The sequence below is a fragment of the Bactrocera tryoni genome, unplaced genomic scaffold (genome assembly GCF_016617805.1).
Source record: "Bactrocera tryoni isolate S06 unplaced genomic scaffold, CSIRO_BtryS06_freeze2 scaffold_11, whole genome shotgun sequence".
Taxonomy (NCBI): domain Eukaryota; kingdom Metazoa; phylum Arthropoda; class Insecta; order Diptera; family Tephritidae; genus Bactrocera; species Bactrocera tryoni.
The window spans coordinates 14,496,786-14,511,132 of NW_024395824.1; the positions used below are offsets into that span (position 1 = coordinate 14,496,786).

At 33.3% G+C, this 14,347-nt stretch overlaps 1 protein-coding gene across 2 annotated transcripts in view; it reads right to left on the reverse strand.

Annotated features, from left to right (window-relative positions):
- Positions 1–266: 266 nt before the first annotated feature.
- The window catches only part of LOC120779916 (PRA1 family protein 3), a 31,905-nt gene continuing 17,824 nt past the window's right edge, over positions 267–14,347 (reverse strand). Inside the window, exons 1-2 of one of the 2 annotated variants that reach the window (XR_005705760.1) lie at positions 3,480–3,659; positions 906–978 (exon numbers count right to left, since the gene is read on the reverse strand). Coding sequence is in view for 1 of the 2 variants with exons in the window: in XM_040112260.1 (XP_039968194.1) it covers positions 848–978 (131 nt within the window). In the remaining variant the exon portion in view is untranslated. Of the gene's footprint in view, positions 979–3,479; positions 3,660–14,347 lie in introns of those variants that run through there. The other variant, XM_040112260.1, reaches the window with a different exon arrangement.

A 14,347-nucleotide genomic window follows, 5' to 3' on the forward strand; every position in this document is an offset into this window, starting at 1 on the left:
ATACTCTGCCTTCATAGACAATACTAAGAAACATCTGCTTGTTTAACCAAGGACTCCATTTGCTGCCCGCCACAACCAGAAACCATCACCATAGTACTCTGCATATACACATTTACCTTCTACCTACATTTTTCATTTTTTATTTGTTTCTCTTAATGTATATTGCCGATTGGCGTTATTGTAATAATAATAATAATAATAATAAAACCCTAAAGATGGCGCATATACCCAACCGTTCGACTTCCAAAGACAATTATAACAATAAATATAAAGGAATGGAAAAAAATATATATTGAGATGAAGTAAAACCATCAAAGTTTAAGCAATAACAGCAATGAAGTTAAAAATCAACTAGTTAAGTTTTTATCATGTAAATTTCTAAGTATTTGATTCTTGTATGTGCTGTTCAATCTTTTCCATTTTATTTATTTTAGTTCGTTTGTAAAGTACGGGTATGGTAACGCTTACTATTTGTTTACATGTAACCATTTTATTATTGTGCAAATCCATAAATTTTAAGAAAACTTTAGTAAAGATTTACAATTATTTGTGCACTATTTAGAAATATGTTAGTGGACATAACATTGTATAATACGAGTGTAATTTTTGTATTTTAAACGCGAATATCTCGAGAACTATACGTCTTCTGCTGCTATATAGTATGTTTATATATTCTTACTAGAACATCCTCTATGCAAATACCCATTTTATCCACGAAATTGGGGAATTTTCTTAAGTTTTCCTTATATATATGATTGTAAAGTTTACATGGATAATAAAAAATATGTTTTTTCACTGTGAATTTCATATTTTACAAGACAAGTTTAACAATAAAGTATTGATATATTCAATTGTCCATAGTAATGTTCAGCAAATCTAGAAATACTCCCATTGGTGTGGAAGGATTGAAGCTTTCCATTGTATTTACCACCTTGTTTTTGATATTTCTCAAACGTAATGATGCGTGTACAAACGTCACTATAATAAAAATAAAGTAATATAATACTGTATATAGTATATATAATAATTGGTTATAACATTCCTCTTAACTATAAGAGTGTTAAAGTATTGATGTACCTATTTTATAGCTTTCCAACATTAACCAAAAAAAACCTTAACTTCGGTTCACCGAAGGTATAATCCTATATTAAACTGCTGCTTAAGTCGACTTAGGCTGAACCCACACCGGGTTCGTCAATACAGTTTTTCTTGTCTCATACGCAACTGCCCATAGCTTCATATGTGATAACCCACACCGAACAAGACGAATCGAAAACGCATGTTCGTGCTTTGACTTGTTTGAAGAGCTGTTGTCGAACTTCTTATGTATTTTCATACAGCCAACGCACACCAAATGCGACAAAACCGTCTTTGTTGTTGATACATATGTATATACATGCTGAGCTAGAGCCTTATTACACACGGCAACTTTTGTTGCGGCAACTCTTAGTTTATAGGCGAGGGGGCGACGAGGAGAGGAGAATCGCGCCGAGTTTCCAGTGTTCAGCAACTCGCTTTGTGTTCTTATTCGTAGCAGTTCGCTGCGACGTTTTTCGGCATTCATGTTTTTTCTTTCGTAGTACATAGTTGCATTTGCGTATATTTTTTTGAAATTAATATTTTGAATATATTTAAAAATTTAATTTCATCTTTTGGTAAGTAATTTGCAAATATGTATACAAATATACATAATATAATATAAATATTTTAGAAAATGGAGTATGACGAAAAAATCGAATTAATTAAAGATATTGTGAAATGTATGGAGGAAGCCATACAAATTGATTCAGACGATAGTAAAAAAGGTGATATATGTTTGTTTTAATAAATAAAATGTATTTCTTAATTGACAGAGCTGATAAATATATGTGATAGAGTGGCCCAAATACCTATAAGGAAAAAGAAACGACAATGGCTTAAAGTAAAGTGAAAGAGAATGAGAAAAAATCTCGAACAGAGTTGCGCAACACAAGTTGCTCGTGTGAAGGTAATGGGCGACAGCAAAAGAGAATCGCCCGAAAATTAGCAACTAAAGTTGCCCCATGTAATCGTAGACCTACGGCGCAACCCACACCGAATGGAACAGACAAGACACGACAGAAAAACACGTTTCGTTTCTTATAGCTGAACCGTTGGTTTTCATAGCCAAAATTACGCATTTTTCTTGTGCTTTTATTCTGCATACATGTTGTTAAAATGAACATTGACGCGGAGAAATTAGTGTTTTTGATCGAGGCAAGGAGCCTAATATATAATTACAAAACCGACGACATCTTTGCAAGAACTGATTCGCTTTCTTCTTTTTTCGTTTTATTTCAATGCACATCAAGCGAGACAAAAAGACAAAATGTCGCATTGTGCTTCGCTTGGTGTGGGTTAGAGCACAAGATATTTTTGTGTTTTATTAGTCAAAGACGTTTTTGACTAATCCGGTGTGGGAACAGCCTTAAGCTTAGTACGCAGCTCTCAAGAAACGTAAAAACTTCATATAAAAAAACGCTTAAGAAACGGTCAAGATACTTTCCTCCGACAAACTTACTTGTGCTAGTACGCAGCTCTCAAGAAATCTAGTACCAATTTTTGATACTTTTTTTCAGTAAAATGTGAATATGGCAAACCTTGTTTTGCGAAGAAACATCAAATCATTATTTGTTTCTTGAAGGAAATTCGAAGTAATCGTCAAATTCATCCTAAATTAGTTGAAATCATTATTATGAAGTATATTCCATTTTGAAATGTTGTATAAAACCTACCAATCATCAACAACATCTCTTAAATCTCAATGAAAATATTTATGTTACCATACACATACACACATACATATTACGCACAAAGTTTGTTTTCTTTGTTTATTCTCTCTTGCTCTTCTAATGTAGATCATTCACAATGCGTAACCAGCTGCCAAAATTACTTGAGAAATAATGTATTTTTTTTTCTTGAGCAATTACTTGAGAGCTGCGTACCAACCTTTACAGTGTGTTTCAAGTCATTCGTTTGTTTAACATAACACTGCAATGTTCCGTTCTCAACAAACAAATCAATTCATGTGAGCACTGAGAGCAGCAAATGCATAACATGCATGACAATATTCTTTCCAAGCGAAGGCAATAAAGGCAAAGGCAAAACGTCAAGTCGTACGGAAATGAGAGCAACAAAACATTTTCCATATTTCTATATACAACATATGTCTGGTTATTATTATTATTTATTACTGGCTTTCACATCATATTTAAGTTCAGAATACGTTTTATTATAAAAAATTACATAGTAAGAACACTTTTACAGATTTGGTATAAACATATAATCAAGTTTGTGCTAATATATCCACTCGTTATGAATATATAATACCATTTTAATAGGCAGAAAATATTAAAAATCTTTTGGATGTGTGTTATTATAAACATAACATTATTCAAAAAAAATACTAAGCACTTCATAATATAAATTACACTATTTATTTTTTAAGGATTTCAAGGTACCTTTTATACATTATTGTGCACACTTTTGACAATATAGGGTAATTTTGTGTTTCGTCACTTTTTTAGTTCACAAACTTTAGACGACTTTTTCTCAAAACTACTAGTCCGTATTCATTGTCATTTCAAAACCTGTTCAAATATAACTGAACATGCTTATTTATCGGCAAAGCCGAAATTCTACTAGATATAAATATCTTTTTATATATTAATATACGTACATACATACATATATACATAATGCATTTACATGCAATGCACATCTAAGTCGGCTATTACACGAAGCAACTTTTGTTGCTAATTCTCGGGCGATTCTTTTTTGCTGTCGCCCATTGCCTTCACACGAGCAACTTGTGTTGCGCAACTCTGTTCGAGTTTTTTTCTCATTCTCTTTCACTTTACTTTAACAAATTGTCTACTTTTTACTTTAACCCATTTTCGTTTCTTTTTCCTTATAGGTATTTGGGCCACTCTATCACATACTATATTAATCAGTTCTGTCAATTAAGAAATACATTTTATTTATCATTCAAAATTAAAACAAAGATTATATAACAGACCTTGTCATATTTCACCCTTTTCACTATCGTCTGAATCAATATCTATATTAATTCGATTTTATCGTCATACTCCATTTTCTAAAATATTTATATTATATTATGTATATTTGTATACATATTTGCAAATTACTGACCAAAAGATGAAATTAAATTTTTTAAATATATTCAAAATATTGATTTCAAAAAAAAGATACGCAAATGCAACTATGTACTACGAAAGAAAGAAAACGAATGCCGAAAAACGTTGCAGCGAACTGTTACGAATAAGAACACAAAGCGTGTTTCTGAACACTGGAAACTCGGCGCGATTCTCCTCTCCTCGTTGCACCCCTATAAACCAAGAGTTGCCGCAACAAATTTTGCTTCGTGTAATAGTCGACTAATAGTAATAAAAATGCATTGGGACACAAGTCATAAATTTACAGAAGAGATAACATCACACACACACATGTATTAAATTGTACACTTGAAAACAACCCCATGTCAAACAGCAATAAACAATATGCTGCAGTACATACAAACATACACATATATTTAGTTATTTAAGATAGTTTTAAAATTTGTATATAAGCAAGGAAAATACTAAATAAAAACCAGAGTGAAAGATTTCTCACGTAATATAAGACGTTTCATTTCCCCCCACCAGAGGTAAGGAATGATAAATCTTTACTGAGTTTTAACCAAAACCACTTGACCAATTCATTTCAAACTTTGTACACATTTTTGACATTTAAAATACCGCCCCCAACATTTTGAAATTTTTTTGTTTACATTAACGCATTAAGTAAGGCTGTATGCAATTTTCATAGATTTTTTAATACATACCATCTATAACATTTCTATATAGCCCTAAGGAAGTGCCAAAGAAATAATATAAGTATGTATGTACATATGCATGTGTCATAGAAATTCTATTGGTACAAATATGGAAATGATAACGAAATAATGCGAATATGCATATTTCATGAAGGTCATTAATTTTTTTTAAGAAATGGAAGGAATGAATGGCAGTGTTTATATGAGCACATTTAAGTTCATTTAGCACATCTTCATTTTACAATAGTCGAAATTGATATAATATAATAGTCGAAATTAATATCATTTTTGAAATAATAATTTATTTAAACTTATTTTTTATTTAATTTTATCACATAAAATGTTTCCTATTTTTCGGAAAACAATGGTTCATATAATACAAAATAAGCATGCATGTCACTCAGACAATGCTTTTTTACATTCTCTGTGTGATTTTGTATATTTTGTATATATTTTTCTACAAAGCAATTCTCTTTATTCATTCCCGTATGAATTCAGTCGCTTTATATATATTTCTGACATTGTACATGCTCAATTCTGTTAAATAGCAGCGAGAATGGTGAAATTCCGTGTCGCAATCTTATAAGCTCTGTTAGCCGCCCAATCGAACATCATACAGAATTCAATTTGCACCTTCTCTATGTTTTATGTTCTCTGGTTCACCTAACGGTTGTACATATCACCTAAATCTAATCGAACACGACATCTTATATATAAGTGATCAGGGTAACAAGAAAAGTTTAAATCCGCTTAACTGTCTGTCTGTCCGTCCGACCGTGCAAGCTGTAATTTTAGTAAAAAATGAGAAACGTGATATGCAGGTTTCTTAGTACAAAGAACATTAGGAGTTCGTAGATTGGCATAATCGGACTATTGCCACGTCCACAAATCGACATTAACTGAAAACCTATAAAATGCCATAACAGAGCACTAAATTAAGATATAAAACTGTAGTTTGCACAGAGGATCGCAGTAGCCAGGGGCACATCTTGGCAAAAAAAATTTTAAAAAGTGGGCGTGACTCCGCCCTTTAATAAGTTTAATGTATATATCTCCTAAACCACTAAAGCTAAACAACCAAATTCGCCCAGCACGAATATTACAAGAACTCATACCATTGGTGTGGAAAGGGCTCGACGGAAGTAAGCTATCTTACCAAGGTCCTCAACCTGTCGCTGACCACTCTTCAAATACCCGATGTGTGGAAAATCGGAAGAGTAGTCCCACTACTGAAACCTGAAAAACTCGCCAACAAAGGGGAGTCCTATCGTCCGATAACTACCCTCTCCCTAGTAGTGAACACACTTTAGGCCTTGCTACCTACTCCCGACCTTCACTCACTACCTGAGCTTAGCCAACCACCAGCAAGGATTCCGAAAAGCACAGCACCATTTTGTAGGTGGAAAACACCCTTAACACATTGAGTGCCATGTCGCACGTTTTGTACGACTCCTAATACTTCATGGGGTGCCACGTCGCACGGAAGTGTACTACAGAGGATGTTTCGCATTCTACCTTGTCGTACGCATTCGTGTGACGTTATTTGAAAGTTTTTATGTTTCCATCGTAGGCTGATGTTTGCAGAACAATTTGGTCCAATTTTCATAGCGCTATGATAATTTTTGTTTGCTTTATTATAAAATCTCTAAGGTACATTTTGTGTTTGATTATTATATATTAGTGTATATATTAGTTTTTAAGGTGCGTATATTTTGGAAAACAATCAATACATAATTGGGGTGTATTGGGGCTTTGAGGGCAATTGCTCTTGCCAACAGGTGCTAATTCGGACTGAGTAGGCAATTGAGAAGCAAAGTCCTCTCTCGACGAACAAAAACCAATCTCTATAAGTCACTCATAATTCCCGTCCTGTCCCGTAAAAGACAGCGGCTACGCTGGCTAAGTCATGTTGTCCGAATGGATGAAAACACTCCACCTCTAAAAGTATTCGACGCAGTACCCGCCGGGGGAAGCAGAGGAAGAGGAAGACTTCCACTCCGTTGGTAGGACCAGGTGGAGAAGGACCTGGCTTAGATTTTACTTTCTAATTGGCGCCACCTTGCGAAAAGAGGAAACGACTGGCGCGCTGTTGTTAACTCGGCTATAATCGCGTAAGCGGTGTCTACGCCAATTAAGAAGAAGAAGAATGACACGTAAAAATATGATTGCAACCCTGTTTTAGCTGTCGTTTTACATAAAGACATATTTCGCCGTTAAATTGCTGAAGAAAGTATGTTTTAAATAGATTTAACAATTTCCATTTAAGTTATAAACGTTTGTTACAGTTTTTTGGGAAAACTTTAGTATACCGTCCCAGGATTTCGGGAAGAAAATGGGAATGGGTGGATGAAGGAGGTTTACCAGATCAAGAATATATATAGATATAACCGCAGGAAACTTATAGTTTTCAAGATATTTATTTTTAAAGTTGAAAATCACCACTATATGAATTACACATTTTTTCGATTTTAAATTAATTTTACACTTATGTTTTTCATTTTTATGTTCACTAACATTTCAATAAATCGTTTGTACACATCTATTTTACATTATATAGTGCAAAAATGGTTTTATATCAATATTAAACTTATTGTTCAAATCTATTTATTTGACAAGAACTAAAGGGTTGCAGTCTGTCAAATAATCAGCGTAGCCTTATCGACATTTTGTAAATGGACTAAAAGACATAAAGAAAATATATTATACCCAATAAAAGGATTTTTGCAGTTGTCTATCGAAAAAAATCGTTTTATTATTCGCCAGTGGAGCCTTCGGCCGCGCTTCAAAAAAACAACCCTGATCGGTCCAACACCGGAGTGTGTCAAGTTTTCTTTTCGCATAAAACACCTGTTTGCGTTTGCGGACTTCGGCAGCGCTTAAAAAAATAACCCTGGTCGGTCCAATACCGGAGTGTGTCAAGTTTCTTCGCGTAAAATTCCTTTTGTTAACCTGTCTTTCCATTGCATATTTGTTCGTTTTTTAAAACATATTAGTATGGTTACACTGATTATTTGACAATTTGTTGCTCTTCCGTTATTGTTGAGTAACTAGATTTTAACAGTAAGTTAAATATTGACTATTTTAGCATAATATAATGTAAAACAAATGCATATAAACGAGTTAGTGTAGTGCTAGTGGATATAAAAAAGCAAAATATCAGTGTAATATTAATTTCAAATCGCAAAATATGTAATTTAAATAGTGGTAATTATCAACTTTAAACGCAAATATCTCGAAAAATATATTCTTGATCGGGAGAGCCTCCTCTATCCGACCATACCCTTTTATTCCCGAAATCCTCGGACGGGCACGATTCCGATTACTCTGTCGAAGGGGTAAAAAAAAACGAATTTCCGTATAAATGGGGTATGTGCAGATAGGAGAACTTCTCCAGAGAAGGAATATCCAAAAATATTCACGATTAAAAGTTCAAAAATTTGCACTAATAACACATGATATTTTTCTATGTTTCACTAAATTTTTTCACGTTTTTCACTCTGTATATTTAAATATACACTCTAAACATTGAAATAAGTTCACATTTCACTTTTATCTTGCTATATTATTTTGCCCAAATTTATTAGTTTAACCCTTTCGGGGCTTCTTTTTTGTTTTTGGTTTTAAAAATCTATTTTTTTAGTTTTTTTATATACTTAAGCCCTTATGAATAATCAAAACTAATTTTTTCTGCAAAAGTGGTTTTTGGACTCTATGCCATATGGCATAGAATCTATTTGAAAGAAAAAAATAAAATACATAAGTTTTTTAATTCTGTTTTAAAATTGTGGTTCTTATTGGATTAAAATTATTATTTTTAAACTTAAACAGAAGCAAACGCAAAAAACTATAAAAAATAAGAGTTCATTGTAACTAAAACTATAAACAATAGGAATTCATTGTCAATTTCTGGTTCAAGAGTACTTCTGCATCTGTATAGTTCTCTGAAAAAAAAGAAATAATATAAAACAAATTCAAATATAGAAATAAATCTATAACTTACCTCACTTTTCATGGTATAATCTAAAGCAATTTCTGGTCCCGTTTGGAATGCAGAGATGAACGTTACATTTTGCACACAAGTATCTGGAATATCCTTTGCATCCTGGTACTTTACATATACGTTTTACAGGTGTATACTCAGGCCAATGTTGAATACCATCGAAACGAATCTAACCTGAAGGTGCCCTTTCATATGAAGGTCTTGATTTCGAAGTTGATGGATTGCTAGAAAGGTCTAAGCCCTCCGATTGCTTGGGTCTTCCCCTTTATCGTGAGACACTTTGAACTGTCGCCAATGCCAGCAATCCATCAGCTACATCATTCCGGAACGCTAATAAATCCATTTGATCTTTTTTTCTTATGTTATTACTTTCGCAATCATTGCGATATTCTAACCAAGAGTTGCATACTGCTAAGTCCAGAAAATGGTCGAAAAGTCTAAGGGTCCACTTTTTTGTCCGAATAGAAATTCGATACAAGGATAGCAAAAAGTCCATCTTGTCGACTCCTCCCATATGTTTATTATACACAGCTATAACGTTAGGCTGTGATACAACGATCTTTTTCTTTTGCTCGGAACAAAATCTGATGACCTCTTTTGTGTCTTTATCACCATAAATGGACGCAGCCAATTGAATACAGCCCCTATCTAGCCATTTCAAAACGATAATGTTTTGGTTCCTTTCAATGCAATAGTCATAGCTAGCTCTTCCTAACTTTTTTAAATCCTTTTCTGGTTTTAAGGGAGCTTTTCCAATTCTGTTTCCTCATATGGTGCCTGTTGCCCATATTCCCTTTCCTCGCAAATATATTAATAAGTTTATAGTGGTAAAATAGTTATCAAAAAATATCTTGTGGTTTTTATTTTCGGGAATAGTTTTACATAAATGAATAACAATATCCGAACAAAAACCTAACTTTGAGTCTCCAACAATTGTGTTTTTTCCCTGGTATATTTCCAGATCATAAACAATTCCATTTGAGCTACATAGGCAAAATATTTTTATTCCCCATTTAATGAGCTTTTTAGGCATACACTGCTTCAATCCAGTTTTCGATTTGCATGGAATCATCATTTCATCACACCAGCAGTTTTCATCTTTTGGAATATCATAAGATTTTTTCAGGAATGTATTTAGAGTGGACGAACTTTAAAAATTTTGTCGGTTGAGTTCCTCTCTATGCAAAACTTTAGACAAGTACGTATTATATGAAACCGTTTTTTTGTCATGTGTTTACGAAAGGCTGGTATTTCAGTAGCACCAGCCCAGTACATTTGTAATCGAGGATATCCGATTGTCCCAATAATGATTTCCAATCCCATCAAGGTCAGAATCTCTTCTTTTTCAACATTAATAGCGGTTCCACTCTTCGTAAGTGAGGCTTGATTTGTTGCCTGAACAATAGTGTCAATAAAATCATATGGAAAGTACTTTAGAAAATATGAAACAAGAGTTTTTACATCTTGCATTGGATAACTTTCTGAAAATCCTGAGATTGGAGTATTCCATTCTGTCTTTGCCCATCTATATGAAATAATTTTTTCGAATGGTGGATCCGAGGCATCTTGCAAATCCATCAAATCATCTCCTACATCCAAATTTTTCTCAAATTGATCAGTATTCCCATCCGGATTAGTTAACTCTTCGATCAAGAAGGCATTGTTATTTCTATCATTTAAAGTTTGCAATAGTGACTCCAAAACACTATTTTCTTCTTCTTCCTCATCATCAAAATCAGATATATCTGAGTTAGCAAAACTAATTAAAATATTTTCAACTTCTTCGGTGTTTAATTTATTAGGCATTGTCAACACGTCTAGTCAATATGAACTTATACAACAAAGTAAAAAATTTCCTTTGGGAAAAATCTATGCCATATGGCATAGTATGAAATAAAAAAAATCGGGCAGCTCTGTTGAACTATATTTCGGATCTAATTTTTTCCTAAATTACTAAGGCAATGTTTATCTACTAAATTTATTACAAAAATTTAACAAATTAACAATTTTATTAAACAAAATATATAAAAGTATAACATGTTCTTTTTTTGCAAATTGTGAATCTCACGAGGAACGCTTGCTCTCTGATACATAACAATGTGTGGGGTCCATCAATCAATTTTTTTTTAAATTTAATTATAGATAACGCTTCAAAGAAAAATACAAAATTAATAAAAAAGTGTACCCACACGCATTATGACTCCAAATGGGCTTCAAAAAGTGGCTATGCCGAGATATTCGACTTTAAAGTTCAAAAATTCTGAAAACTCGAACATTTCAACAAGCTATTTCACTATATTTAACACACTTTATGTACATTTTTTAGTTCAAATTCATTTAATTAAACTGTAAACATTTAAACAAATTCACACTTTACACTTTTGCAGCAGTGAGCAGCATTACCGCAAACGCTTTGTTTACAAGATATTCGTCTTCAAAGTTGAAAAATTCCCAAAATTCGAACATTTCAACAAGGTATTCATTACACTTCAAATTAATTAAACTAAACTATAAACATTTTTTATGCTTTTTACACGTTTTTTACCTAAGAAATATTTATTTTAAAAATTACATTTTACACTCGTATTAAACATTTATGTACGAAATGGAGCGCTGCCATATGATAACAAGTCAATTCGCTGAAATTCCTCTTTTTCGCGAAAATTCCTCTATTTATGCCTATGGATATTTTCTTTTTTAAATTTAATAAACAAATAAGAAGTATTATACAGGTGTTAGAGTTTTATAGCCCTGACAGACGACAGCACTAATATGCATTAGCGGGCTTAATTTACATTTACTTGAGCATTTGACCCATGTTCAAGTATGTAATACACAAGAACTTCGTGCATTTAGCTGAATTTACCAAATTTGAGTAGGCAACACTGCTCAAAAATTGCCGATTTTTGCTATTTTTTGACAGATGTCGCTTGATGTCTGCCGCCTCCTTTGCGTTTACAGGATCAAAGGTAAGCAGTTTTATATTGCTAATTAAATTATGTGCAAGTATATTAACAAAAACAAATTTTAATATTTTTAGATGACAGAAAATAAACAACGCACAGTTTACTATCCATTTTTTTCAATATTCTTAACTTTTTCGCACACTTTTTTCGTATTACAATCAATTATTGCTTTTAATTTCACTCTACTATCTTTGAACGTAGTTAATAATAAACGTATTTTTTCGTTAAATTTATATTGATTTTCCAAAAATACCAAAATTTCTATTAAGAATTTATCTTATTCAGTTTTATTTCACTTTTTTTTTAATAAGTAAACAAATTTCACTATCAGCTGGCTAAATGCACAAGTCTGCCGTCTGTCACCATAAAATTTTAATGCGTAATAGCGTTGCTTAAGGTACATTAATTTTGCTCGTCTGTCAGGGCTATTACATGTCTGTGAGTTATGTAAAATACCAAACAAGTTTAACATCATTGAAATGCAAAAGTGGATCATATTTTCCAGGCTATGTTTATACTAAAAATATTTTCATTTGAATATGTGCAAGATATGTTTATTTACAAAGATGTGTTCATGTATAAAAATTGTTGTAAAATACTGAAGGACTTTTGCAAATTTTGTCTTTACAAGTTCTTAGTACTTGGTAGCATGACCATAATTTTTGATAACAGCAATACACCGCGTCTTCATAGAATCTACGAGACTCTGGCATCTTTTCGGTGGTATGCTCTGCCATGATTGCTGCACCACGGGCCACAACTTATTGTTGTTTTTGGGTTTATCATTCCACACGGCTTTCTTGACGTCTGCCCAAAAGTTTTCAATAGGATTGAGGTCAGGGGATTGAGCTGGCTAATCCATAAACTCAATTCCATTAACCGGAAACCACTCCCTTGGCACCCTATTGGTGTGTCATGCTGAAATATTCATTTCAGCGGCATGTCCTTTTTAGAAAACGGTATCGTAATATTCTTCATTATATCCACGTATGTGTATAGGTCAATTATGTCACTAATCTTGTAAATTGGGCATACACCTCTGCAAGAAAAACATCCCCAAACCATCATACTCGAACCGTCATGCTTCAAAGTTCTTGTGCTGAATCTGGGGTCGTGCTTTGAATTAGGGGAGCATCTTACATACTGATGGAACCCTTTACCGCAGTATACAACAATTTTCGACATGTCGATCCACAAGATGTTGCGCCTTTTCTGAATCGGCCAATTCTGGTGTCCTTTTGCGGATTTAAGACGATGTGCTACATAATTTTTTTTAATAACGGTACTTTTCAAGGACTGCGGACCTATAAATTATGTTCACGTAGAAGTCTTCTCACTGTATGAACACCGCAGAGCAGGTTCAGTTCGTTCGGAATCTCCACAGCTAACATTCGGGGTCGAGTCTTAGCACATCCTACAACTTTTCGTATAAAATTCTCTGAAAGAATCCGGCTGGCGCCCTTTTTTGTCTTTTTTTATAAATAATTGCATTGCGAATCATTTTAGCTGAACACCCTAAAAGTCTTTTTATTCCCTTGTAGGTTTTACCGTTGTTTATGACGGATTCAATCTATTCTCGTTTTTCTTCACTACAGTGCATCCCGCGGCCCACTAAATGGTGCACAATCATATTTCTTTTACTTTTTACATTGAATAATGCATAAAAGAACAGGAAATTTACTTTTTGTTTGATAAAATTAAATATTTTTTAGTAGAAATAATCTGTTTGCAATCAGCTAACCGTGCACTACTATTCTATTGCTCGCTCATAAAAACACATATCCCAATATAATTGGCTCTAAAAACGTAACGGTAAGTGTTTCACACTTATTGCTGCGTATAACAGGACCGCTACACTTCAGAGAATATAACTAGAATAATGATTGACGGCAATATCCTAAAAGAAACAAAATTTAAAGTAAAACTATCTTTGCCAATAGGCACTACTATTTCAATGCTCGCAACTGTATATATTTATTTATTTAACGCCAATCGGCACTATACACAAAATAACAACTATAATTCTAAATAAGACATCAGGCTTAAACATATAAAATTAGAAATTAAACAAGTATCTTAGTTCGTATGCTAGTACTTTAATAACACTTTTTAACGAACTTTCTGGGGTTCTGTAGAGATCCGCTGAAGAAGTTGACGTCACTGTGCAGAGAGTTTACCAATCTACAGATTCTTTCCTTTGGGCCATTGATTACATAGTTTTTGTTTCGTTTCCAGGATCCTCATCTGTCTAAGGTTAAGCTCATTTGGTATGATTTCAAAGTCTGCAAGAATTTCTGGGGCATCAATTAATCCATTGAAGATTTTGAAGAAGATGAGGTCTGCTACCTGCCGTCGAGATTTCAGGTCATTTATTTTCAGGATTCTTCGGACGTTTCCTGTTGAATTGATATCGTTTCTGTGTCTGTTATGAAATAGCAGCGCTTTGCAGAACTTGTGCTGGATTCTACTCTCTTAATCATTGAGTCCGTGAATGGGGACCTGTTCCATATTCTAGAATGGGTAGCACTA